Genomic DNA, 24,632 nt, shown 5'->3' on the forward strand with positions numbered 1-24,632 from the left:
GCCGTGCAGGCGTAGAGCGCGGCTCCTTTAAGCGTCGCCGTGACACGTGTGTGAGGTCCTGTAGGCCCGGATGGTGCGCGTGAGAGCCTGGGCCGAGAAGACGCCAGCATTGCGCTGACCTGCTGCGGGCCGTTCAAGTCTGTCGAGGCTGGGCTTTGGCCGGGTAGGGTGACGCTGGGGCTTCCGCCGTCCTGGGATACTCGGGGGACAATTGGTTGTACGTCCTTGGGGATCTGAGGGAACCCCAGGGAAGGCGAAGGGGTGCGGGATCCCGGCGAGGGTCCGAGGCCGCTCCATCCACGCAGCCTCCTGGGGAGTCTCCTGGGAGGGCCCGCAGCCGCGCCATCCACCCCGGGTGCCTCCGAGGAGGAGCCTGCGCCGGCCGCTCAAGAGTGTGGGGTCGCGTTTTCGGCCCAGGGATGAGGCTGCCTTGGGGCAGACTCGGGGATGCGCTGTCCGAGCAGCAGTCGAAGGTGTTTCCGAGAAGGAGCCTGGGTCGCATGGTCCTCGCGGGGATTTGGGGTGACCCAGGGGTGTCTCGGACTCCTTCGGGACCCCCGCGCCCTCCGACGGGGATGGAGGGCGGAGCAGAGTTCGCCCCGGGCAAGAGAGCAGGGCAGGGGAGGAGGCAGCAGCCTGTGTCTGCGATGGGCAGCCCTTTGCCCACCGAAATATCTTAAAGCAGGGTCCGGACTTACTTTGCAGTGCTCTAAGTCAAAGTCGCAGAGAGCGCGTCTGCTACCTAGCGGAGACGCGTCTCGTTTCACCGAGGTCTGGAGAAGGGAGCCTTACGCATGCTCACGTTCCCCGAAGGCCATGCAAAGCGCCGGCCAGACCTAGGAGTTTTAAGATGCCGGTTGCTTTCGTTGGATTGTGTGGCTTGTCCTTGGGGCCCTGGGTGCTAGAGTAGCATCCTAAGACCGGAGAGGAGGAAATGCCCCAGGGCCCACAGGGCTCGGTTTTTGCAGTGGATGCCCAGAGACAGGCTCCAAGGAGATATCCGTGTTGTCCTCTCCCCGCCCCACTCAGGATGCCCTGCTCTGCGGAGCCCTGGAGGCCCCTTAGGGGCCGCAGCCCCTTCTGGCTTGGGCTCCCCATTTCCAACACGTGTTGACTCTGCGCCTTAAGTGCAGTTTAACTTGGAAAAGTGAATTTGGGGGTTTGGGGGTTTAAGTCGTTTCCGGTTTAAGGAAGCTGTGCTTGAATACTTTCAGGGGTATAAACACATTGATAAGTGTAAGCCATTCTGGGTCATTAAGAGAAATCAGGACTGAGTCAAGCGTTAGTATTACTCAGTGTTCAAATCAGAGGGTCTGCTGGTGATTACAAGGACGTTTTCTTGGTTTTTACATCTCAGAGAAATAATCATTTTTAGCCCATCACTTGATATTTCAGGTGGAGTTGGTAAAGTAGACATTGACCTTTCTGTCACACCTGGAAAAATTATATATGTTCTAGATCTCCGACTCTGCATTAGAGTGAGTTGTTACTTACCTCAAATGAAACCGACTTAAATCTGTTGTTTATCCTCTTGGGAAGTGGGTACTGCACGTGAACTGGTGGAGGACCGTGTTGGTCATTCTCACCTGTCCCGGGTGAGATGTGAGTCCTGACCAAAAGAGCCAGTGACATTGGGTGGCGGGAGAGGAAGGGGAAAGGGAAGAAAGGAAAGGAAAAATTATGTGAAAGAAAAAAAAAATGGAAACAAAGTCTATGTAAATAGGGAAGGGGGGTGGGGGTGAACGGCGCACAGGTAATGGGGAGAAAATAAGAACTAAGATCCATCATGTTCAAGTACAAACACCCAGTGATAAATGTAAATGTATTGTATACCTAAAATGTACCAATTAAAAAAAAAAAAGCCAGTGACATTACGGGAAGGTTTTTAGACAGCTGGAGGTGTGTCCTTTATCCTGAGGTCATTCCATTATACTCTGGGGACGGGTGCTGATAGTCCTGTTTATTGGTGATGAGGAAGGCTTGAGGCCTGCTGCAAGGTCACCTGGGCTGAGGAAGTGGACCAGGCAGTGTTGAAGCTGAGCAGTGGGCTGTTGTGCGCACTGTGCTGTCCTCTGCATTTGTGTGTGTGTGTGTGTGTGTGTGTGTGATGTTTTTGCTGTAAAAGTTTCTAAGTACAGTACCTTAGTTTTATGCAATCACAGTGATCGTAGATGGAACTTTAAAAGTCCACACTTAGCAAAGTAAACATTTGACTGTTTTTATTATTCTGTCAATCTTTTTGTTTAAAATTTTACTGTTTTCACGAAATCCAAGAGTTTGAGATTATTATCTGTTAATTGTTACCTCTCACTCTTTGAGAGAGAGATTTAGACTGCAGTTGTCTGGTAGGTGGTGGGGGGAGTTTTGTTCCCTGGACTTGTTATTAGTGTTAGGGTCAAGAGGTAGAGAAGAGAACAATGTTTTCGTGTCACTAATTTGTGTCTCGTTATCACAGTTCTCTGCACTTGTACTGAACTCAGTGCTGGAGATACCCCTTTACCCTTACAGGCGACTTGTTCCTCATAGAAGGTCACAGTTCCTGCACCACACCTGTGGGATGAGACTTCAGGAACAGCTGCAAGAGCCAGCCTTGGTGATGGTCTCATTGCTCCTCCCACAGGTGCCGCCACCCATTCTGGACACTGCTCTTAGGCTTTGGGGATTGAAAAGGCCAGAGTCCAGGAGCAGGTGAATTCCAGGGCCCAGAGGAGCAAATCAGCTTCTCCCTTAAGAACTTGATTCCTTGCTTCAAGGGGAAGTAGCAGGCCACGTTTGCATGCCCCAGGTAAGCCTGGAAGGTTTGTGTGGTCTTTTCTCCTCTGAGTTGCCTGCACATGACCTGCAGTGATTGTTCTATTGCTGGGCTGTCTTAGCTAATCTCACTGGAAAAAGCTTTGTTCCTGTGTGTGCATGTGCATGTGCATGTGAGGTGTTGGGGTTGGACCCAGGGCCTTGCACCTGCTGGGCAAGGACTCTGCCTCTCCCACTGAGCTACATCCTCAGCCCTTTTAATTTTATTTTGAGACAGAGTGTTAGTTGCTCAGGCTGGCCTCAAACTTGCCATCTTCCTGCCTCAGCCCACTGAGTAGCTGGGATTACAGGCACTCCTCACCATTCCTGGCTGGGAAAAGGCTTTTTGATCTCCTCACAGCACAGAACTTGTGCTTTTATTAACAAATGAATTTCTTCTATTTTTATCCCTAGGGAATTTTTTGTAGAAAAAAATATTTAATCCATATATGGAATTAAGTGATCCATAATGATAAATTTGAATGATTTAATAAGCTGGTGGAAGAGATTCTGCAGTAGAGTTTCGGGATGCATCTGACTAGCTGATTGTCCAGGTAGTTGGGTGCCAGTTACCAGAGGGAGTCATTGTTTTTGTGATGTGAATGAGTAATTTCAAGGACATATTTTCTAATTATGACTCACATAGTCTAGGCTTTGGCTAAAGTGGTTGAGGTAGAGGGTAAGGAGGTGAGGAGGTGGAATGGTGGATACAGGTGTAGTAGTCAGAGGGAGACTTCCCTTTGTTACAGTTTCTATGTCGCTGTGCTGGAGGTGTCAGAACTCTGTGAGGGACTAATGTATAGCAAGGTGACTAATCCCTGCTACCACCTTTCAGCTAGCTGGGTTTTGTTTGGTTTTTTGTTTTGCTTGAGACAGGGTCTTGTTATGTAGTTTAGACTGGCCATGAATTCACTGGGTATCCCAGGATGGCCTTGAACTTGCAGCAGTGCTTCTGCCTCAGCCTCCCAAGTCCTGGGGTTATAGGCGTGTGCCACCACACTTGGCTGATCCCTCACTTTTAGAAAAAGGCTTTGTGTATAACTGTTCAATAGAAATATAATGCAAGCCGTGGATATAATTTAAATTTTTATAGCACCCACATTAGGAAAATAAAAAGAAATTGTGAAATCGATTCTTTTTTTCCTAGGGATGAAACCCAAGGCCTCACATGCTGGGCAAGTGCTCTACCCCTGAGCTCCCCCTCCACAATGTTTTTATTTAACCCTATATGTAAAAAACACTATAATTTCAACATTGAAAAATTGAAATTTTATTATTGAAAAATTATTAGGATGTTTCACATTCTTACACTAAGTTTTTGAAATCTGGTGTTGTATTTTACCCAAAGCTTTTTGCTTGTTTGTTTTTTGTTTTTGTTTTTGGTACCGGGATAAAACTTACAACCTTGTGCTTACGAGGCAGGCGCCATACCACTGAGTTAAATCCCCGGCCCAACCAAAAGGTTTTTCAAACAGGGTCTCTCTATGCAGTGAAGGCTGGTAACACTTGTTATGAATCCCGGGCTAGTCTTGAACTCATGGTGATGCTCCTTCCTTGGCCTCCCAAGTGCTGGGATTACAGGTGTGTGGCACCATGCCTGATTTGTGTTTTACTTTTATGACACATTTCAGTTGAGACTAGCTTCATTTCTTGTGCTCATTAGCTATATGTGTGGCCCGTGTCCTTCACATTGAATAGCACAAGTCTGCAGGCGTGCATGCCCGTCTGACCTGCCTGCTGATTCCTTTGCTACATGGCTGTGTAGGTGTGCGAGTAACCAGAGTGTATAGGAGGATTAGCAGTTCCCTGTATCTGATCAGACATTGGGACCCCATGCTGTCCTGTTGAAGGAAATAGCACCGGGAGCAGTGTGCAGTCAACTCGAAGCGTATTGATTGCAGAGACACTCATTGGAGGGGTGGTGTGGAGGCCAGGTGCTGTCACTGCAGTTAGCTCTATCTGCATGGCCTGTTGTTTTTCTGAGAGGAAGTGCAAACTCTAATAGGCCTGAGGTCTCCCTATTTCACACTTCCTCTCTGTGGACTCAGGTGACCCAGGGAAGTCTTCATGGTGGTGGGCACCATGGTCACCAGACAAGGGATGTTCTCGTTCCTCGGACTTAGTTATTTATAGGTCTGTGTTCCTTCTTGTCCCCACAGGCATGCACAATGCCGATAGTTGATAAGTTGAAGGAGGCCCTGAAGCCTGGCCGAAAGGACTCAGCCAAGGATGGGGAGCTGAGAAAGCTCTTGGCTGCCTCGGCCAAGAAAGTCCTCTTACAGAAGATTGAGTTCGAGCCGGCCAGCAAGAGCTTCTCCTACCAGCTGGAGTCCTTGAAGAGCAAATACGTGTTGCTGAACCCCAAGACGGAGGGAGCCAGCCACCCTAAGAGTGGAGATGAGCCACAGGCCAAGAGACAGGGTACAGGTGTGTAGGCTGCTGGCAGAGGCCCTTGTATGTAATGGACCCAGAGACAGCAGCAGGATGCGTTTAGGGAGTTGTAGCTTTTACACTGGGTCAATGGGTTTTAGTCATAGATGGCCTGATACAGGACTGGGAAGTCTATACCCAGAGCTTCCTTGACGTACACTGTCTACCATTACTTGAGGTTTAGAAATAGAAAGCCAGATGTGGTGGTACACGCCTGTAATCCCAATGGTTGGGAGGCTGAGCCAGGAGGTCGCTGTGAGTTTGAGGCCAGCCTGAACTATACAGCAAGACCCTGTCTCAAAAAAAAAAAAAAAAAAAGAAAAAGAAATGGATGGGATGGGATGGGCTGCATAGGGGTGCAGTACACTCTATCAGCAGGGCCTGGTTCTTTCCTCTGTTTCCTAGAGGACCCTTGAATTCTAGACCTGAGCGGTCTGGAATGTCCTGGCATGGCGGGGTTCATGCTTGGGCTTCCTAGGGGCCTCCAGTCAGTGGGAACCTACTTACTCTCAGTGGATGCTATGTTCAAGTAATTGTGCACTCAGCAAATGTGGCCAGATGTCTGTGAGAGCTGCCTGTGCATGGACTGACCTGCCTCCTTCCTCCTGTCTCCGGGTCTTCTCTAGGCAGTGAGCGCTTGTCTGGAAGCAGCAATGATGGTGTCCCAGCGCCGCAGAAAGTGCTCTTCCCTACAGAGCACTTGTCTTTGAGGTGGGAGCGCATTTTCCGAGTTGGCGCAGGGCTGCACAACCTGGGCAACACCTGTTTCTTGAATGCCACAGTACAGTGCCTGACATACACACCGCCTCTGGCCAACTACCTGCTGTCCCGGGAGCACTCTAGGAGCTGTGAGTGGGACTGAGGGTGGAGGGGGGAGGCAGTGTGAGCCAGAGGGAGGAGCAAGAAACCTCTTCTCTGGGGCACAGCTGGTCTCATCTGGATCCTGGGAGTATGGGGTGAAGTTGGTGACATGAGGTAACTGGTGAAACCCAGATTCAAAAGGTACCCACTGTGGGATAGGTCCCTCGTCCTCAAACTTTTCCAAAAGTACTTACCCAGATAGAAGTCAGGGTTTTCAGAAGATATCCCCACAATATGTATATCCAGGGTTTTTTTTGAAATTTAAAGTTTTAATTAGTACATATTTACAGTACATAATGTTTACATTCCTTATGTGGAGTTGGTATGTGTGCATACACATCCTAATTCCTTTTCCCCTTTCTCTGCTTTTCCTCCTGTCACCCTTCATTTCTTGATCTCCTTCCCATTTGAAAAAGATCTATCTCCTTACTTCCTGTTTTCTATCTTTTATTTTGCTCTTTATTTATAATTTGTGTTTCTCATATAAGAGAAACCACGAGACAGGTTTATATGTCTCATTAATTTCACTTAACCTGATAGTCTCAAGGTGCATCCATTTTCCTATAAATTACTCAAGTTTTTCGTTATAGCAGAATAATACTCCATTGTGTGTAAATACCACCTTTTCTTTTCTCTTTCATCTATTGATGGACATATGTGCTGCTTCCAAGATTTAGCCTTTATGAATTGTGCTGCTATCAACATGAGTATGTGTGTTTCTCTGTAATACGATGTCTTTAACTTTGGGGCAGATACCTAGAAGGAGAATATCTGGGTCAAATGGAATTTCTAGTTTCAGTTTTTTGAGAAATTTCTGTACTGATTTCTCTAGTAGTTGTACTGGTTTGGATTACTACCAACAGTGTGGAGAAGGGTTCTTTCCTCACAGCCTCACCAGCGTTTGTTTTTATTTGATTTCTTGATGATAGCCATTCTTTCTGGAGTAAGATAGAATCCAATTATTTTATATATCTATTGTACTGATATGTTTTGTGTGTATTATGGACTATACCCCCAAGTAGAAATTAAAATGGGTGAAATAAATTACAACATCAAAAGCTGAAGGGAGTACCTAAAGAAAGTAAAACAGGGATTAAAAAATCTCCCCATAGAAGATAACACCAGGCCAGGATGATTTGATAGGTGAGTTCTTTGAAACTGAACATGTCCTGCCAATTTTTTTTTTTTTTTTTTTTGCGGTACTGTGGATTGAACTCATGACCTTGCACTTTCGAGGCAGGCGCAGGGCCATGTTTTGCCAATTCTTCACAAACTCTTCTAGTAATAGAACAAGAGAGAATATTCTCTAGCTTGTTCTATGAGGGTCTTATAATTTGGGTAGCAAAGTTTTAAAAAAACTATTAAAAAGGGGCCAGGGGTTTAGCTCAGTGGTTCCGCGGCCTGCCTTGCAGGTACAAGGACTTGAGTTCGATCCCCGGTACTAAGAAAAAAAAAAACAACTATTAAACAGGAAAGGTATAATGTCATCACAAACAAGTTATAAAAATTCGGGATGGTCTGGAGGTGTGGCTCGGTGGTGGAGTGCACAAGGCCATGGATTTCAACCCTAGTACTGGGCAAAAATATTCTAGGGAAATCGTAGCAGGTGGGCTAGTTTTTAAAACAGCAGGAGCACCTTCTGTTCATCCTAGGAGTGCAAGGGTGTCCCGCTGTGGGAAAGTGTGTGGCACAGTTGTGCGAGTATTGCTGCACATTGCTGCCCTGGAGCTGACCTGTGTCTGCACCGCAGTCCTCTGGCCTCTCTGTCTCCTGACCCTGGTCTGCAGAGAAATAAAAACTTCCTCACAGACTTGTGTTTAGGCACAAGTGGATTCTGTAAAGTGCTTGGAATGGTACTCGGCACAAAGAAACTGTTACCTAATTAAGTGCTGATTTTGCTACCTTTGCATAATTACTATATCAAGCAACTTTAAACGAGAAAGTTTACCTGAAAATAGATGCCTCTCTCTTCAAAAGAATTCATAATATTTTTTTTGGTACTGGAGATCAAACTCGGGACCTTATGCTTGCAAGGCAAGCAGCAGGACCGCTGAGCTAAATTCCCCGCCCATGTTATGTATTTTTTAAAAATGAAACTCTCGGCAGAGTAGAAAAAATCAAGCCATCATGCTAAGAAGGCATTGGAAGCATACTGTAAATCATGGTGAAGCATGGTCACCCTCATGTCTTGTTTAAGATTGCGTTGGTCCCAGACACAGATGTGGCTTCTGGAAGAGGAGAGGGGAATAACACTATTGTAATTTTAAACAAAATTGCTGCTTAGGAAACCAAAAGAATGTATAGGCAAAATAGAAATTCAGCAAGGGGAATTTGGCAGCATGGTTAGGTATAACATTAGTAAACAAAAATTAGTTGAATTTTTCTGTCTCAAACAATAAGCAATTTGCTGTATACATAAACAATGAAGTCTAGACCTAAATTTAGCCAGATACATGTGGAAAACTTTCATTGTAGGACATTAAATGAGAGAAAGAGCTGCTTTCATAAAGGGAAAACTCACTGTTATAAAGATGTTAGTTCTTAAATTAATGTGTAGACTAATATACATTCAGTTGATTCTAAAATTTATACAGAAAACCAAAAGTCCAAAAATCACCAAGACACTTTTTTTTCCTCCCCTGTCCTGGGGCTGAAACCCATTGCACATGCTAGGCAAGCCTCTACCACTGGGCTGCAACCCCCCAGTCCCAGCCCTCTAAGACATTTATGAAAATGACTTTGAGAAGGGATGCATTCTGCCAACTAGAGAGACTTAAATGACAATGTAAAAAATTAAAATGTTACAGTATTAGATCCAAGAGAGATGTTCTAACCAATGGAATAGACTTAGGAGCCCAGAAAGAGACTCACATATATGGAAGTGTGGTGGCACGTACCAGTTTTTTGCATGTACGTGGATCCGTCATTTTAATACATGGAACTAAAATTAATTAAAACTTGGCTTAACATATAGAAGACACTGATATAGGGTCCTTATTTCACATCATTTGTAAAAACATGGACAAAGAACAGTATCAAAAGTGTAACAGTGTGGGCTGGGGAGTTAGTTCAATGGTGCCGCTGCCTGCCTCTCAAATGCAAGGTCCGAGTTTGATCCTTGGTACCAAAAAAAAGAAAAAAAAAGGAATTATAAAAAAGTTTAAAGAAAATTTAAACACCATCTACAAGCTGGGAGACAAAACTTGCGGCATGTAATCAGCACAAATTGGTATTAAAAGTACATAAAGAATGGTAAATCAACACAGAGAAGGCAACTTGTTAAAAAACAGATAAAATTAGGAACAGGCATTTTACAGAAGAGGAAATTCAAGGTCAGAGAAGCACATGAAGCAATGCTCAGCCTGTAGTCTTCAGGGAAAGGCCATGAAAACCACAGTGGGATGCTGTTCTATACCTTGGTGAATCATAACTCAGACGTGTGACAATACAAATGTCAGAGGAGATAGAGCTCTGAGAGTCTTTTTATACTCCAGGCCTGAGCTGGTGTAACTACTTTGGGAAATCTGGTACCCAGCAGTTCTGCAGAGAAGATCTGCTGTGTGTATTAAAATGTCTGCAGCCCAAAACTGTCCCAACAGTCGGCAACCCGAGTAAGACAGTACAGTCCTGCAGAGGAATGGGTGCAGCCTGGGACCACAGCTTCTGAACAGCTCTTACTGTGTCCAGTGGAGGTAGCAGAAGAAGTGGATGGGCTGAGCGCGTGTTAGGAACAGACACAGACTGGTCTGTTCATTCAGTGAAATACTCTAGCTGCACAATCGGAAGGATTAAAGCTGTGTCCATGTGGATTTTAAGAAAGCAAGGTGCTTGTGGAAATCGTTGTGGAGATACTTCAAAAAACTAGGATCAGAGGTCCCATTTGACCCAACTAGTCGCTTGGTATCTTCCAAAAAAAATTAAAAGCATCATACCGCAGTGATATATGCTCACCCATGTTTATAGCAACACAGTTTGTAATAGCTAAATCTTGGGAATAGCCCAAATGTCCATCAACTGGAGACTGGATAAAGAAGATGTGATTTTAGGGGTCAGGGATTTAGTTCAGTGGCAACGAGCCTGCCTTGCAAGCCCAAGGTCCTGAGTTTGATCCTCGGTCCCAGGTGGTGGGGAGAGATGTGGTTTATTTATAAAGTGGGGGAAAAAAAATAAAGTGGAGTACTACTAGGCCATAAAGAATGATAAACTAGAAGCATTTATAGCTAAATGGATGCACATTGAGGCAATACTCTTAAGTGAAATAAATAGGACACACATGGGTAAATACCGAATAGTTTCTCTGGTGTAAGAAACTGAAAGTGTAAAAAAGGACCAAAAGGTATAATAGATAATGTGAAATAGGACGAAAAGGTCCAAAGGGGAAGGAGAAGGGGGGGGTGGGGGTAGGGAAAAGGAAAAAATGGAAACAAAGTCTTTGTAAATAGGCCGGGGTGGAGGGGTTGAATAGAGAGCAAGGGAATGGGGAAAAAAATAAGAACCAAGGTATATCATGTACAGGTACAAATTTCCAATGGTAAATGTCATATCGTATACCTAAAATGTACCAGCAAACTTAATTTAAAAAGCAAGTGGCTGATGTACATGATATCTAGCTGCATGGTATAGTTGCTATGAGCTTGGAAACACATGGCCACAGTGCCATGTATCATTTGTGGTTGTGCAGCATGTATTAATGCAGGAAGTACATGAATGGGAATAATAATTGCCTGACTCAAATTAGTGCTCATCTTGGATGAAGGAATATGGAGAATATGATTGAGGAAAGTTAATTGTTACACCATTGTTTTACTGATAAGACACGTAAAATGGGGTAGAGCTGAGCATCGTTATTCTTTGCACCTCTCTTTGTACTTAAGTCACAATCATAAAGGTAAGAATGTACCACAGTCTGATCTAATGCCTGTGAAGAACAAGCTGTTTAATATGCAGAGTTTGCTTGTACTGCACTCCTGTGAATACACGTTGTTGTTGTTGTAATTGTTGTTGTTTTAAGACAGGGTCTCACTTTGTAGTGCAAGCTGGCCTTGAGCTCACTATGGCGCCCACACTGGCCTCAAACTCCTGGTGATCCTCCTGCCTCAGCCTCCCGAGTGCTAGGATTACAGGCATGCACCACCAGACCTGGCACCTATTATATATTACCTCTGGCTGATTTTGCCTTACAGTGTGGTAGAGTGCTTAGTTGTTATAGACTACATAGTGTACAAAGCCAAAATATTTGCTTTTTGAAAGTCTACAGTTTTCAGTCCTTGCTAAACAGTAATGAGGTCCTTACTGGGTGGAGTAGAGCAGAGGTTCCCACTGAGGGACCATGAGGAAGTCCTAAAATATTGTAGCTTATTGACCATGTGATGTAACTCAGACATTAGAGAAGATATTTTCCTATAAACTTCATGTTGAAAATTAGACTTCCTCGGGCCGGGAATTTAGCTCAGTGGCACTGTTGCCTGCCTTGCAATTGCAAGGTCCTGAGGTCGATCCCTGGTACTAAAAAAAAAAGAAAAGAAAATTAGACTTCCTCATTGTGTAACTACAGAGTACTAATGAGCCATCTATGGTAGTACATACCTCTAATCCTAGCACTCTTGTGAGGCTGAGACAGGAAGATGGCAAGTTTGAGCCCAACTTGGGTCACTTAGTGACTTACCAAGACGCTACCTCAAAATAAAAAAGGACTACAGAGTAGCTCTGTGTGAAAGCCCTGTGTTTAATCCCCAGCACCACCAAATTGTGTGTGTGTGTATGTTTGTATATTAGATATGAAAAAGATCTCATGCAAATCAGTGGCATTAAAACAGGGCCATAGTGGTGCAGGAGTGTCAGAATTACAGCTGTGGAAGCCTCATGGCCCTGGAATGCCATCCAGGAGAGAAGAATATTTCCCTGGCAACCCACAAATCTTTGTCTAGTCCGGGGTCTCTGTGGCTCACCTGGCCTCTCACAGACGTGCTTGCCCTTGTGTGCTGTGCTTCTCTTTCGTCAGAGTGGAGGTGTGGGTGGGAATGCTCCCCAAAGCTCTTATCTTAATGTTGCTGCTTCTTCATAAACAGGTCACCAGGGAAGCTTCTGCATGCTGTGCGTCATGCAGAACCACATCGTTCAGGCCTTTGCCAACAGTGGTAATGCTATCAAGCCCATCTCCTTCATCCGCGACCTGAAAAGTAAGAATGGACTCATGGTTTGGGTGTCGGCTAAATGCTAGCTCCTTGGTTGGTGCTGCCAAGACAGTAGAAGGGAGGAGAATGTCATGAAAGTAGTCTTAGGAATCCTTACTGGCTAATGGTCCCACATTGAGCCTTGCAGGCCAAAGGAGTGGTAGTTGAGACGCACGAGGCCTAGGGAGTTGCCCTGAAGGAAGGAAGGCTTTCTGATCAGGTGGGACCTGCTCCCTGCCTCAAGGACAGGTGAGTTTTGATCAGGCAGAGAGTGTGTGGTGTGTTTAAGGCTGGCAGGTGAGTGTGAGGGACAGCTGGGAGAGGAGGATGAGAGTATGCCAAGTCCTTTCAGAGATTTAGAGGAAGCAGCCAACACATGCTGTGGAGATCCGGTTTCCCAGTCACTTGGTAGAAAAGATGAATTCCTGGTTTTTTGGAACCTAAGTTGGCACCTAAGTTTGGAACTGATGTGGTTAGAATCCACTGATTTCTGTGTTGGCTCTTGGAAAACTAGTTCGTCTGTGGAATTTTACATTCTGTTTTCTTTGGGAGTGGGGGATCTCGCCCGGTTGCCCAGGCTGGCCTCGAACTCTTGGGCTCTACTAATATTCCAGAATAGCTGAAACCGCAGGTGTGAGCCCCTGCGCCCAGCCAAGCCCAAGCCCTTAGGTCTCACTGAGCAATTAGCTGCCTCCCTGAACGGAGAGTAGGCTGTACAGCGTGACGCAGAGTGCTCGGTCTCTTCACTTTGTGCTGTGAAAATTGTAAAAGGGCGGTCTCTTCCCCTTGTGACTAAGCAGTGGACCTGGGGCAGGCAGCACTCTTCTCTACCCTTTCCTTCCTTCCGCAGAGATTGCGCGGCACTTCCGCTTTGGGAACCAAGAGGATGCACACGAGTTTCTCCGGTACACCATCGACGCCATGCAGAAGGCCTGCCTGAGTGGCTATGCCAAGTATGTGCCTAGCCTCTCCCGCCCATCCTGAGGGGCTTCACCGGACTCCTTTACGGTGGAGACAGCCAGCCCTCACTCGCCTACCGGGCTTCTCTGCACACGAGGCAGAATTTGCACATATGCGTGGGCCCCCACTGAGGCCCAAATTGGGGGTGCCTGGGAGAGGGCTGTCTCCTGTATCCTCCTGGCTGGCCACGGGCAGTGTGATTGGATCAGGCGGCAGGACCAAGGAGTGGTAGCTCTGTCCCACGCACCCCGGCGAGGGAAAGTGATTTGGCAGGTCTGGAATGAGTGGGCTCTGGTTGTGGCTCTTGGTCTTTCTAAAATCTCTCTGTTGTTTTGATAGAGAGGGTGGGGTAGTGGGAATTATAATATCTCTGTATAAGAACTTACCAGCATGTAGGAGAACTTGAGGTTAGCAAGGTTATGATTTTTACAGGTTCACTCTGCTTGCTTACTGTTTTTGAGATTTGGAGAGCAGAACATATTTGTGTAACCGTTGATTACGGAATGAGTGCTTACATACGTACCTGCCACCATTGTCAAGGGCTCTGTGTTGTCTTTCCGTGGGGTGGAGGTTCAGCTGAGACCAGGCAGGGAGTGCTTGCTATCCCTTGCTTCTCATTGAAGCTTGGAAGAGAACTAAAACCTGTATCTGGAAATGTCTGAAACAGCTTAGGAAATGTCTAGATTGTTCCTTAGAACAATTGAGTTGTAGCAGTGAGGGTTTGAAATAGGAACACCACCTGTTCCGGTGAATGAGAGTCTTAGGTAAATAACCTGTATATAAGAAAACTTTGTCAAGTTACATGAAAAAAATTTGTCACCGGATTCTTGGACGCTGGTTTCCTGTTCAAAGGGTGAAGGCACATGCTCTTCCCATCCCCTGAGGGGACGTGAGCTCTCATGTGCCCATACACAAACACACGAACTGGGTCTGCCCTTTTAAATGTACCATCCCCTGGTGAGATGCTTGCTCCAGTAGTTGTTTGTTGACCTCCTGTGTGCCTGACACTTAATTCAGCTCTGAGGGTCTAGAGGTTAAAGATGTCTAAGGAGCTTACAGTGCTGCATTTCCTCATCCTGTGGAAAGCATGGTCTTGGAAAGACTGGAAACCACACTTAAGGCATGGAAGGTTGGGGTGACCTAGCCTGTTCTGGAGGTTAGACCCCAGCAGGGAAGGGGGAGTTCCCCGCCCCGCAGTGGGGTATGAGGGTCTGCTGCAGTAGCTAACCCTAGCAAAGGACATGGTCACCTCGAGAGTTTAGGACAGGAACTGGCCTCTGGACCCAGGCCAGTTAGGTGGTATCTGCTGGTGGAAGAAGTTGGGGAGGGCTGGGGGTGGAGGGTGGGTTGGATTTGCGGCTGTTGTAGGGAAGGAGTCCGGATGTGGCCTCTGAGGTGTTGGCTAGCACCTCCCACAGAGGGGGACAGGAAAGAGGCCAATGTCAGGTGAGAGATGGATGCTCACCAACACCGCCTGAGAGTTTCCCTTGGCCTCTAGTGAAAAAATGTCACAAGGGTGCGCTTTCCATAGCCAAGAATCATTTGGGATATCAGTTGGTAGGTGAGCAGCCCGTTTTGATTTTTGCTGGTGATGGCGATTTTGAGATTGCTTGCATTGTGATCAGAGTGTGTTTGTAATATCTCTACGGAACTTCCTGGTGTTTTCTCTGTGGCTTGGTAGGTGCACAGTCAGCGTTTGTGCTCTGTGGCCTTAAGACTCTCTGTTCTTGCTGTCAGGGTGTGCAGTTTGCTGCCCGAGTCTTAAAGATCCTTGCCGTTGCTTGCGTCGCATTTGTCTTCTGGCGTGTCTGAGCTTGCCGCCTCTGTGCTCTGTGGCGCTCTGTGGCGCTCTGTGGCGCTCGGAGGCTGTGCTGCGGCTGTTTTGCTCTGTGCGGGCGCTTGTGGGTGGATGCTCACTTCTGCCCCGCCTTCTCGGAGAATCGTTGCCCCAGCATTAGGAAGTGTCTTTGTCACAATCTGTGCCTTTTGGCTCTGTCCTTTGCCCATGTTGGAGCTGCACCCCTTCTCTGGGAGGTCTCCCCTCCCACACACGTACTCATCCCATCCCTCTCTGGGCTGTTTCAGGCACCCTAAGGTTCAGATTGTTAGGCAGGTCAAGCCCTTTCAGGGTGTCGTTGCCACCGAAAAGGTTGTTCTCAGCCCTCATCCTTGTATCTCACAATCATTATATATGGCGCATTTGCTGTGCTTTTTCTGTTGGCTTATTTTTTAAATTTCTTTCACTGTGTGGGAGATTCCATTGACTCCCTTTGTACATCTCCCCTTTTTAAATGCTTGCACAGAATTTCCCAGATTTGAGTTGTCATTCTCTTGATGGAGCTATTTGCTTTTTTGCTTAGAGGACTTGAGGATTTTTGGGGTGGCAGTGGCTCCCTTTTGTTTTGTTTGAGACAGTGTCTTGTCATGTAGTTCAGGCTGGTCTTGAACTTGCTGTGTAACCCAGCCTGACTTATGATCCTCCTGCCTCAGCCTCCGCAATGCTAGAATTATAAGTATGTGATACCACTTTTTTTTTTTTTAATCTTTAAAGCCTGATGGTTTTTCTAGGCTGTCTCACAGCTGATTATCTAATTTTCCTATATGCCACATTGTCACCTGACCAAGGAAACTTAGAAGTTGAATATTAACCCTAAATACAGACAGAAAAGCATTTACTAACCTAAGACTCAGCCTACAACAATGGTCAAGTGGTGTCTGAAGCACTATTGCCTCTGGACTGGTGCTCTCTTAAATTCTGTGGTTTAAAAATGTGCAGCAGTCCACCATGAGGCCAGCTTGGTAAATGAGCATGTCATGCTGCCAAGTGTGGCCTAGGGGCTCTGTTACCAGGGAGGCGACCTTGCCGTGGTGCCACTCAGCACCGATTGGGAGGGTGCTCTCGCGTGGCAGCACGCTGATGGCAGTATTTTGTTTGTTTTGCCCTCTCTCTCTTTTTTGTACTGGGGATCGAACTCAGGACCTTGCGCTTGCAAAGCAGGTGGTGGCACCACTGAGCTAAATCCTGGGCTGTAGTTTGTTTGTTTTGAGGACATTTTTGCTTGCTTCTGGAAGATTTCTTTGTTCTAGTTTTATATTTTGTTGCTACATTGTACTCCATTATTACTGTTCATTGCTTTCTCTTGGATGCCCTGTCTTCACTGTGTGTTCATTCTCTGCTTGTTTTCCTGCTCTGTAGTCCCCTGTGTGGATTTCTCCCTTAGACAATTATACTGCTGTCTTCATTGTTGACATGTGTGTGTGTGTGTGAAATCTTCTTTCTTTCCTGAGTTCACTTTTCTGTATTTTTAAAATTTTTTGAGCTGAGTGTGGTGCTGCATGCCTGTAATCCCAGTATTTGAGAGGCTGAGGCAGGAGGATTGCTGCAAATTAGAGGCCAGCCTGGGCTACATAGTGAGTTCAAGGCCAGCCAGAGCTACATAGTGAGACCCTGTCTCAAAAAAATTTTTCCTATTTTATTCAGAGTAGTTTTTTGTATCCCTTGTGTATCAGAGGATATTTAATTCAGTGTGGAGTTCGTGTTGTTTTCTCTTGCTTTGTGCCTGCTTCCCAGGGATAGTTTTCATCTGTGAATGTTTTACATCTTGTTTATTGCTGTTTTCTACCCTATCCCCTTTGCCTCAACCGAGGCTGCCTTCCTCTCTCTGGGTCTATGAGTCTCGGGGTTTTGAAGCCACAGCCCCTCTGTCAGCACAGTGAGGGCATTTTCTTTAACTAATAGGGCTTTTCTGAGTTGTAGGAGGGTCTGCAACCTCTGATTGTTTGGGTTTTTTTCAGGATCATAATGTCTCTTTTTCTTTGGTCCTTCCCCACCCAGTCTCAGGCCTCTGTAGTCCTTTTTTCTGACACCAGGTGACTGGGGCCGACCCAGTGGCCTCACTCCCCTCCCTCATTGTCCCTGAGGTATCCTGGCATGCCCGGGTGGTGTGATACGGGGCCATGAGGGGAGTACGCTGCCAGGCCCTGGCCTCCTGTCGGTGCTTGTGCTTTCTCTGCCTGCAACTCTGAGGGTGGGTTCAGTGGTTCTGTACGCTCTGGTTCTCACTTCTCTCGGACCTGGGACTTGGCACCTGCTGTAGTGTTCAGTTGCCTGTAGGTTTTCAGCGTCCTCTGAGATGCCACCCTGCTAGTTTATTTGGAGTTAAAATAGCCCCTCTTTTGATGAATGGTGATAACAGTAGATGGTGGCCGTTGACTTTTTAATTTCCTAACTTTGCAAAGCAAAAGTGTGCCCTAGAGGTTTTGGAGCTCCCAGTCTGGGAAGCACTGTGGTGAATAAAGGCCTAGCCCAGCGGCAGGCAGAGAAACTATGTGTGCGTGTGTCGTATAGGCAGTGTGAATCAGGCCGCTTAGCCCCTAGCCCAGGGACAGATCCCTGTGAGGAGCAGGAAGGGGCCACTAGTCTCTGAGTGCCATAGTCTATAGAGAAAAGACTCCAGAGCTGGGGCTTGGTGCGCTGGTGACGACAGAATTTCAGAGGGTTGAGGTGGAGCAGATGTGGAGGGCAGCAAATGGAACCAGGAGAGAAAACGAGCTATGGAGTGTTGTCCAGAGTCTGCAGGACACAAGTAACTGCTACACAAATCCTTGTCATACAAGGGGACTGTGGGCTTCTACCTCTTTGGGGCAGGGTAGGTGTCAGGAAGACCATGGGCTCTCAGCTCCACTGGGCAGGTTGGTACTAAGGCTAGTGTTGCCCTGGGTTAGTAATCCATGCTGGGGCCTCATGACCCTGTTGTCTTTTGCTGAGAAGGCTGTGGAGAAGGGGGGTTTGTTCCTACCCACTTTCCTACCCCAAAGCTCAGGGAGGGCTAAGCCTCCAGCCCCACCGCATATTTGGGTTCTTTTATTAAGAGTTAAAGGAAAGGGTGAGGATGCAGGTACTTTTCTGCACCTTTTATTTTCTGTGAAGTGGGTGGCAAGGTTGCCAGCTGTGAAGGGGTAGCTTTGCAGAAAGCCTCTTTCCCCAGCACTGCTGGGCCCTGAGGTGCAAGTTCCAAGTGTGGCGGAGCAGGTATGCTTTCTCAGTGGTCACTGACTGGGGGGAAGTGATTCAAACACAGCTATGTCTCAGAGGCTTGCCTCCTTTTCAGGCTGGATCGTCAGACACAGGCAACCACCTTGGTGCATCAGATTTTTGGAGGCTATCTCAGATCACGAGGTGAGTAGAAATGTTTTCTCCATCCTGCTCTGGTTGCTAGACATTAACCCAGAAAACCTTGAGCATTTGTGGGTAGGCTGACCTCATTCCTTCCTAGGGAGACTCAGTACATCGTGGAGGTCTTGAACCTTGGCTTCCTGCCTGCTTACTAATTTTAACAATGTCCCTGTGAGAGAGTTGGGGAAAAGTGCCAAGTGTAGTGACGATGTGCTTTTCCCACCTTGCTATCCCTGGTCCTCCAGGTGTGGCCATTGCTGTCCCACTACAGAGCACTGCCGGTCGGCCCAGGGCAGTTACTGGTTGGTGACAGATGAGACCCAGGTGTGGGGAGGCTTGGCATCTGCTTGTGAGCGCTGCTAGCAAGGGGCTGTCTCCCACCTCCTGACTCCAGGGCCTGGCCAGACAATCCTCTGTGGCAGAAGCAGGCTGAGAGTTCTGGCCCTGCGGTTCTAGGTGTGGAGAGCCTGGAGGTCCCCTTGTGGTTGTGGCTGCTCACTGCTCTTTGTCTGTTGCAGTGAAGTGCTCCGTGTGCAAGAGCGTCTCAGACACCTACGACCCCTACCTGGATGTGGCGCTAGAGATTCGGGTACATATGGGGCTCCGGGGTTTTATCTTCATCAGGGCACTGAAGCTGAGGGCCAGGCAGGGCAATGAAGGCGTATTGCCAGAACAGATGAGGATAAGAAATACTTAGCATCCAACTTATGTTAGAAACTGATACTCCTATCGAAAGAAAGAAAGAGAGAGAGAGACAGAGGGAGAGAGAGAGAGAAAAGAGAGAAAAGAAAGAGTTTTGTGTTCAGAGGCATGAACAGTGGCAGCACTGTCACACAAGCTTGAGAGAGACCTTGATGTGCCAGGGAGCCATTCCGTAGGAGCTGCAGACTTTGGGGCACCATGGGCTGGCCCTGTTCTTTATTCTGGGTCGCCGTTGCTGGGCCATGTAAGCCTTCGAGCGGATGCAGCTACAGTCGAGATGAAAGTGACTGATTCACATGCCCGACCTCATGTGGCTGTCACTTGTCACTGCTAGAAAAAGGACACAGCTTGGCTCCCTCCTCCTTTGTAGTGGGTGTTCCAAGTCTCAGGAGGTGGCAGCTAGTGAGCCAATTTTTATGCAAGTCAAGTTCTGTGATTTGCTGCCTCAGCCTGAAAAAGACCTTAAATTTGGTATATCTTGAGTCAGCCTTTTTCTCCTGCTGTTTAATTCGTTTTATCCTTCTCAGCAAGCTGCAAATATTGTGCGCGCTCTGGAACTTTTTGTGAAACCAGATGTCCTGAGTGGTGAGAATGCCTATATGTGTGCCAAGTAAGTTTCACCTTGCTCTCAGTGAAAGACTCAACATCCAGAAAATCGTAAAATAAGTCACCTGACCCAGTACCCTTCATCCCCTTCCTTAGAGGTAACCCTGCTCACGTGGCTTAAACAGCCTGTATATGAGTCCTTATGATAAACATGGCCCTCCTGCAACACAAACAAGGGAGTGGACATGAGTTCACATAGCACTTGTCAGTATTCTAAAGGGTGTGCAGATATTAACTTGGGTCACAGGGACCATTGTTACTCCCATTCCCCAAGGTGGCAAAACTGAGGCTCAGAGGGGAAGGAACTTGCCAAGGGTCTTGCCAATAGGATGTGGCAGAGAACCACTACACCATCCTGCCTCTCAGATGAGACACGGTTGTGGCTTCTCTCTGTAACTTGAAGTGTCACAGCAGATATAACACTTCCTCATCCTTTTAACATCTGCAGTCTTACTGGGTGGTGTCTTTATATGTAGGCACTGTGAAGCTGTAATCAACCCTGAAAAACAGTTTCTTAATTCTGCTTTTCAAGTTTCTTGCTCTGTGCCAAAACAGTTTTTCGTCCCTCAGCTCTAGAAGCTATTTACTTCTGTCTCTGTTTCCTCCCTCCTCTGCTTGTCTTCTGGCTTTGCTTGCTTCCATTTCCTGCTTACTTGTTTTATCATTTCCTGCATCTGCTTAGGTTTGTTCTTTCCTGTATTACCCTAAAGCCACTTTTTGCACATCTTATTCATTCTCCAAGTTAGTGAAGTAGTTTTTTTGCTTCAGGATCTCCACCCTTTCTCTAGTCTTTGCTGCCCTAAGGGGTTTATTCTTGACCGAGGACCTATTGATTTTGTTGTTAAAGCACAGGTCTCTGTTAAGAAGTCTCCATTATCACAAAGTGATTGTCGCTTTATTAAGATAGCATGAGCACAGGTGTTTTTCAGACCACTGTCTAATACCTTTTCATTCTCCTTCACAGATGCAAGAAGAAGGTTCCAGCCAGCAAGCGCTTCACCATCCACAGAACATCCAATGTCTTAACCCTGTCTCTCAAGCGCTTTGCCAACTTCAGTGGGGGGAAGATCACCAAGGTGAGGGCTCACTTGCATCCCAGTCTGCTTCATGGGTCTTGCTGTACATCCATTCAGCTGAACTGTTTATATAAGGCACAGATTCCTGGCTTTTCCCTGGAATACAGGGCCCAGGAATCTTATTTCTTCACAATCTCTAAATTATTCTGCCCAGTGCAGTTTGAAAACCATTGTCTTACTGGATTTTTTTTCCCCTCGACTTCTGCTTGTTCTTGGCCTTTTCCTGATGTGGAGTGCCAGGATTTCCTTGAGAAACAAGTATGATGAACACTGGACTCTATAGTGCTGATCTGCTATGTACTGTTTGATTCTAAAACTGGTGCAGTTGCATGCAGTGGCTTTTTGTGGAATAAAGAGTAAAAATCTGTTTGTACCATGGGATTCTAATAAAAGACATCTGTGCTTCATAAAAGTCTAGAGTCCGTTCTATAGTTAGAGCCTGGTTAGGTGGTTTGGGGCAAGGGACTTGTCTGAGCCTTAGTTTCAGCAGTGGCAGTAATTGCAGGTTTTCTTAGAGCCTGTACTAAGCACGTTGTCCGTTAAACCTCTGAGACTTGAGCATGAAGAATTTTCTAGACATAATGGTCTGAGGAGTCGTGCTTTCCCTCATCTCACTAACACTGCCATGCTTCCATTGTACATACTGTGCTGGTCACTGGTGATGGGCATGTGTGGTTTTGCCCTCCGGAGCTTGTGTTCTGTTAATACCTCCTGGAACTTACTCTCCAGTGAACAAGCGCCATTTGAGAAGCACTCGTCTCCTTGACTTTTAGGGCTCTGTGTCTAACAGGGTTGGATTGAAGCTCTTGAGCCCTTGGTGTGTATTGGCTTTTGGTATTTGTCAGGGCTAGGAAAAAATTTGTAGGTGAGTCTCTTAGACATTGTATTGATCAATAGAAGCCAGACAAAAAAGTACATGTTGTTTGAGGAAGTTGAAGAACAGGCAAAAATAACAAGTGGTTACAGAAGACAGAGCCTTGGTGTTCAAGATGCACGAGGATGGCACAGAAAGCCCTTCAGGACCCGGGTGTCACTAGTGTGGAGTTCTGTCAGTGTGCACCTCCCAGGAGCTCCCTGAGTGCCAAGATCTGGCACTAATCTGTGTGTCTCACTCCAGAGATTGTACTTGATTTGTGAGCTGAGTGTGTGGTGCACACTGCTAATCCCAGCTACTTGGGAGGATGAGGGAGGAGGGTCCCAAATTTGAGGCCAGCCCAGATAATTTAGTGGGACCCTGTCCCAAAATAAAAAGGGGTGGGGTATACCTTAGGGTAGAGCACTTGCCTAGTATGCGTAAGGGCCTGGGTTCATTCCTGAGTCCCACCAAAACCATTTATCTGTATGACCAGAAATGCAGACATATCACCTATCATTGAAAGATAATTTAACAATATTTTTTCCTAAGAAAAAAATTTCTTTTCTGGAATAAGTTAATGTTGGCATGCCTCTGCCCTAGTCCATTAAAATTTTACCTTACTGGAGCACTTGGCCAAATTGATTTAGCACTTCGGTTTCTGAAGTCCTAAACCCAGCATGGTCTCTGTTCTCTCTCCCAACTGTTCCTATAGAGCAGAGGGAAATAAAATGAATTATTTTTCTTGTTTTGCAGTTGGAAAACAGCCAGAATGTTTAGATCTGTGGCAAAGACAAGTGTAACCCATCAGTTACTTAGTGGGACAATAACAGTTTCCCATAGGTCAGGTGAACAAGACCCACATGTCAGCTCCTTGTCTCTTAATCACTGATTGTTGACCATTTGGTGGTGGGGTGGGGGCACACCTGCTGCAGTGTTCCTATACACCCAGTTGCCCCAACTTGTTAAGAGACCAACCAAGTCTGGCATTTCATGTGGGTGTGGATGAAAAGGGCCAATTGATCCATACTCTCAAGGGTGAGTATTATTTGCCTTTTCCTTGAACTTTTCAAACAGGATGTAGGCTACCCAGAATTCCTGAACATCCGTCCATATATGTCCCAGAGTAATGGCGACCCTGTCATGTACGGACTCTATGCTGTGCTGGTCCACTCAGGCTACAGCTGCCATGCTGGGCACTACTACTGCTATGTGAAGGTGAGTGCTGGCAGGCTCTGATCAGTCACTCTGGATGGTGGCCTTACGCTGCTTCCTGTGCAGGTCCAAATTTGATCTCTGCACATTTATTCTGTGAAGTGACAATGTTTTCTAGCTACATTCAAGTCCTTGTTGCTTCAGTACATTCAGTTAAAATCTGTCTTTTAAGAAGTGATTCTACTGAGTCTGGTATTCTTTAAGATTTGTGGGAGACCTAGAGAAGTAGCTCCTTTGTCCTTAGAGTGGAAAAATTTATTTGGAGAACTAGTTAAAAAAAAATAATTTACTTGGAGGCCAAACATTTTTGGAAACTGTGGGGCTTGTATCTGCCTAGTCTCCTTTAGAAGGGATAGTAGGAGGGACATGAGACCCAGCTCATGCTTCAGGGTCACATTTGGAGTGATGCAGATAGTACCCACTAAAGGAGGAGTCAACACAGGTTAGTTAGCACTTGGATACATGTAGCAACTAACACTACTTTCTTTGTGAATAATGGGGGTTGTGGAATGTCTGCTGGTTGTTTTGTTTCCTGCTCCCTGTGCTACCCAGGCAAGCAACGGACAGTGGTACCAGATGAACGACTCCCTGGTTCACTCCAGCAATGTCAAGGTGGTTCTGAATCAGCAGGCCTACGTACTCTTCTACCTTCGGTGAGGAACCTGCACCCTCCCCAGATGTGCCTGCACCCTCTAGTGCTCTGTTGCCAAACCAGTGCACTCCTCAGCCATTTCCTGCCTGGGAGGAATTGGGAATTCTATAGGAGAGAAAAGACTTGGGCAGATACTGTCCCCCAGTCGTATATAATGGATCGTGTCCCCTTGAAATGACTCTTTGTAGCCAAGCGTTTCTGGTTATTAGTAAAACTTGAAGCTTTAGAGAGGGGCAAAATAGGATTCCATTTGTCCCCCACATTGATGCTATTTTGAACATGTATGAAGCAAGTAAGCTATTTTCTTGCTTGCTTGCTTTGTTTGCTTGCTTGATTTTTTGTGGATGTGGGTACGGGGAATCAAACCCAAGGGCACTCTAGCATTAAGCTTCTTCTCCAGCCCCTTTTTATTGGCTCCAACTTGCAGTCCTCCTGCCTCAGCCTCTGAGTGCTGGGATTACAGGCATGTGTGACTAAGCCACCTATTTTCTTATGATATTGCCCCAAATTAGATGTGGCACCTTGCATGGCAGTCAGTGGACTGCTTTCACTAGGGCAGTGACCCTGCAAGCAGGGAAGGTTGCTGCTTGGGGGTCTAAAGGAGCTGCTTTGGGTGAGCCTTTTCTTAGGGTGGTCACCAGCCTGGTGGTTGGAGGACATGGTGACAGGTTTTTGCTCCTGTGTTTGGAAGATGCATTCAAGGGATATTTTGCTCTCTGATGACTTCAGAATTTAACCCCAGACAACCTCTTGGTTCTGCTGTGGCTGAAGGGCAGGACAAGAGTTCAGAGAAGCATGTGAGGACACTTAGGGTTCCTTTAGGTGGTTTTCTTCCTTCTTCACGTCTACCTAAACATAGAAACCTAACCCTGATATCAGGTAACCCTGATTCTGCCTCAGTTGCACTCTGTATTATCTGTGAGCTTACATACGGTTTCCCCTCACTTGATACCTTGCTCTAACAGAATTCCAAGCTCTAAGAAGAGTCCAGAGGGCCCCATCTCCAGGGGAGGCTCTACCCTTCCCAGCCATCCAAGTATGATTCCAGATCACACCAAGAAGAATGCTGGCAACGGGGTCACTTCTTCCCCCCCAGCTGCAAAGGTACTGTTGAGGAAGGCGGGTTGGCGTGGGTGCT

General features: G+C 46.6%; 1 protein-coding gene across 3 annotated transcripts in view; it reads left to right on the forward strand.

Annotated features, from left to right (window-relative positions):
* Nucleotides 1-18: 18 nt before the first annotated feature.
* Usp36 (ubiquitin specific peptidase 36) overlaps nucleotides 19-24,632 on the forward strand; it is a 44,012-nt gene continuing 19,398 nt past the window's right edge. For 2 of the 3 annotated variants that reach the window (XM_087208380.1, XM_004860835.4), the window contains exons 1-13: nucleotides 19-163; nucleotides 2,621-2,785; nucleotides 4,950-5,217; nucleotides 5,847-6,068; nucleotides 12,150-12,260; nucleotides 13,105-13,207; nucleotides 18,326-18,393; nucleotides 18,909-18,979; nucleotides 19,620-19,702; nucleotides 20,663-20,774; nucleotides 22,705-22,845; nucleotides 23,395-23,495; nucleotides 24,460-24,598. In XM_087208380.1, the coding sequence (XP_087064506.1) occupies nucleotides 2,777-2,785; nucleotides 4,950-5,217; nucleotides 5,847-6,068; nucleotides 12,150-12,260; nucleotides 13,105-13,207; nucleotides 18,326-18,393; nucleotides 18,909-18,979; nucleotides 19,620-19,702; nucleotides 20,663-20,774; nucleotides 22,705-22,845; nucleotides 23,395-23,495; nucleotides 24,460-24,598 (1,428 nt within the window). In that variant the 5' untranslated portion in view covers nucleotides 19-163; nucleotides 2,621-2,776. The remainder of the gene's footprint in view (nucleotides 164-2,620; nucleotides 2,786-4,949; nucleotides 5,218-5,846; nucleotides 6,069-12,149; nucleotides 12,261-13,104; nucleotides 13,208-18,325; nucleotides 18,394-18,908; nucleotides 18,980-19,619; nucleotides 19,703-20,662; nucleotides 20,775-22,704; nucleotides 22,846-23,394; nucleotides 23,496-24,459; nucleotides 24,599-24,632) is intronic. The other variant, XM_004860837.4, reaches the window with a different exon arrangement.

The sequence above is a fragment of the Heterocephalus glaber genome, unplaced genomic scaffold (assembly GCF_053883595.1).
Source record: "Heterocephalus glaber isolate CG9 unplaced genomic scaffold, H.glaber_assembly_v1.0 deba00000937, whole genome shotgun sequence".
NCBI lineage: Eukaryota > Metazoa > Chordata > Mammalia > Rodentia > Bathyergidae > Heterocephalus > Heterocephalus glaber.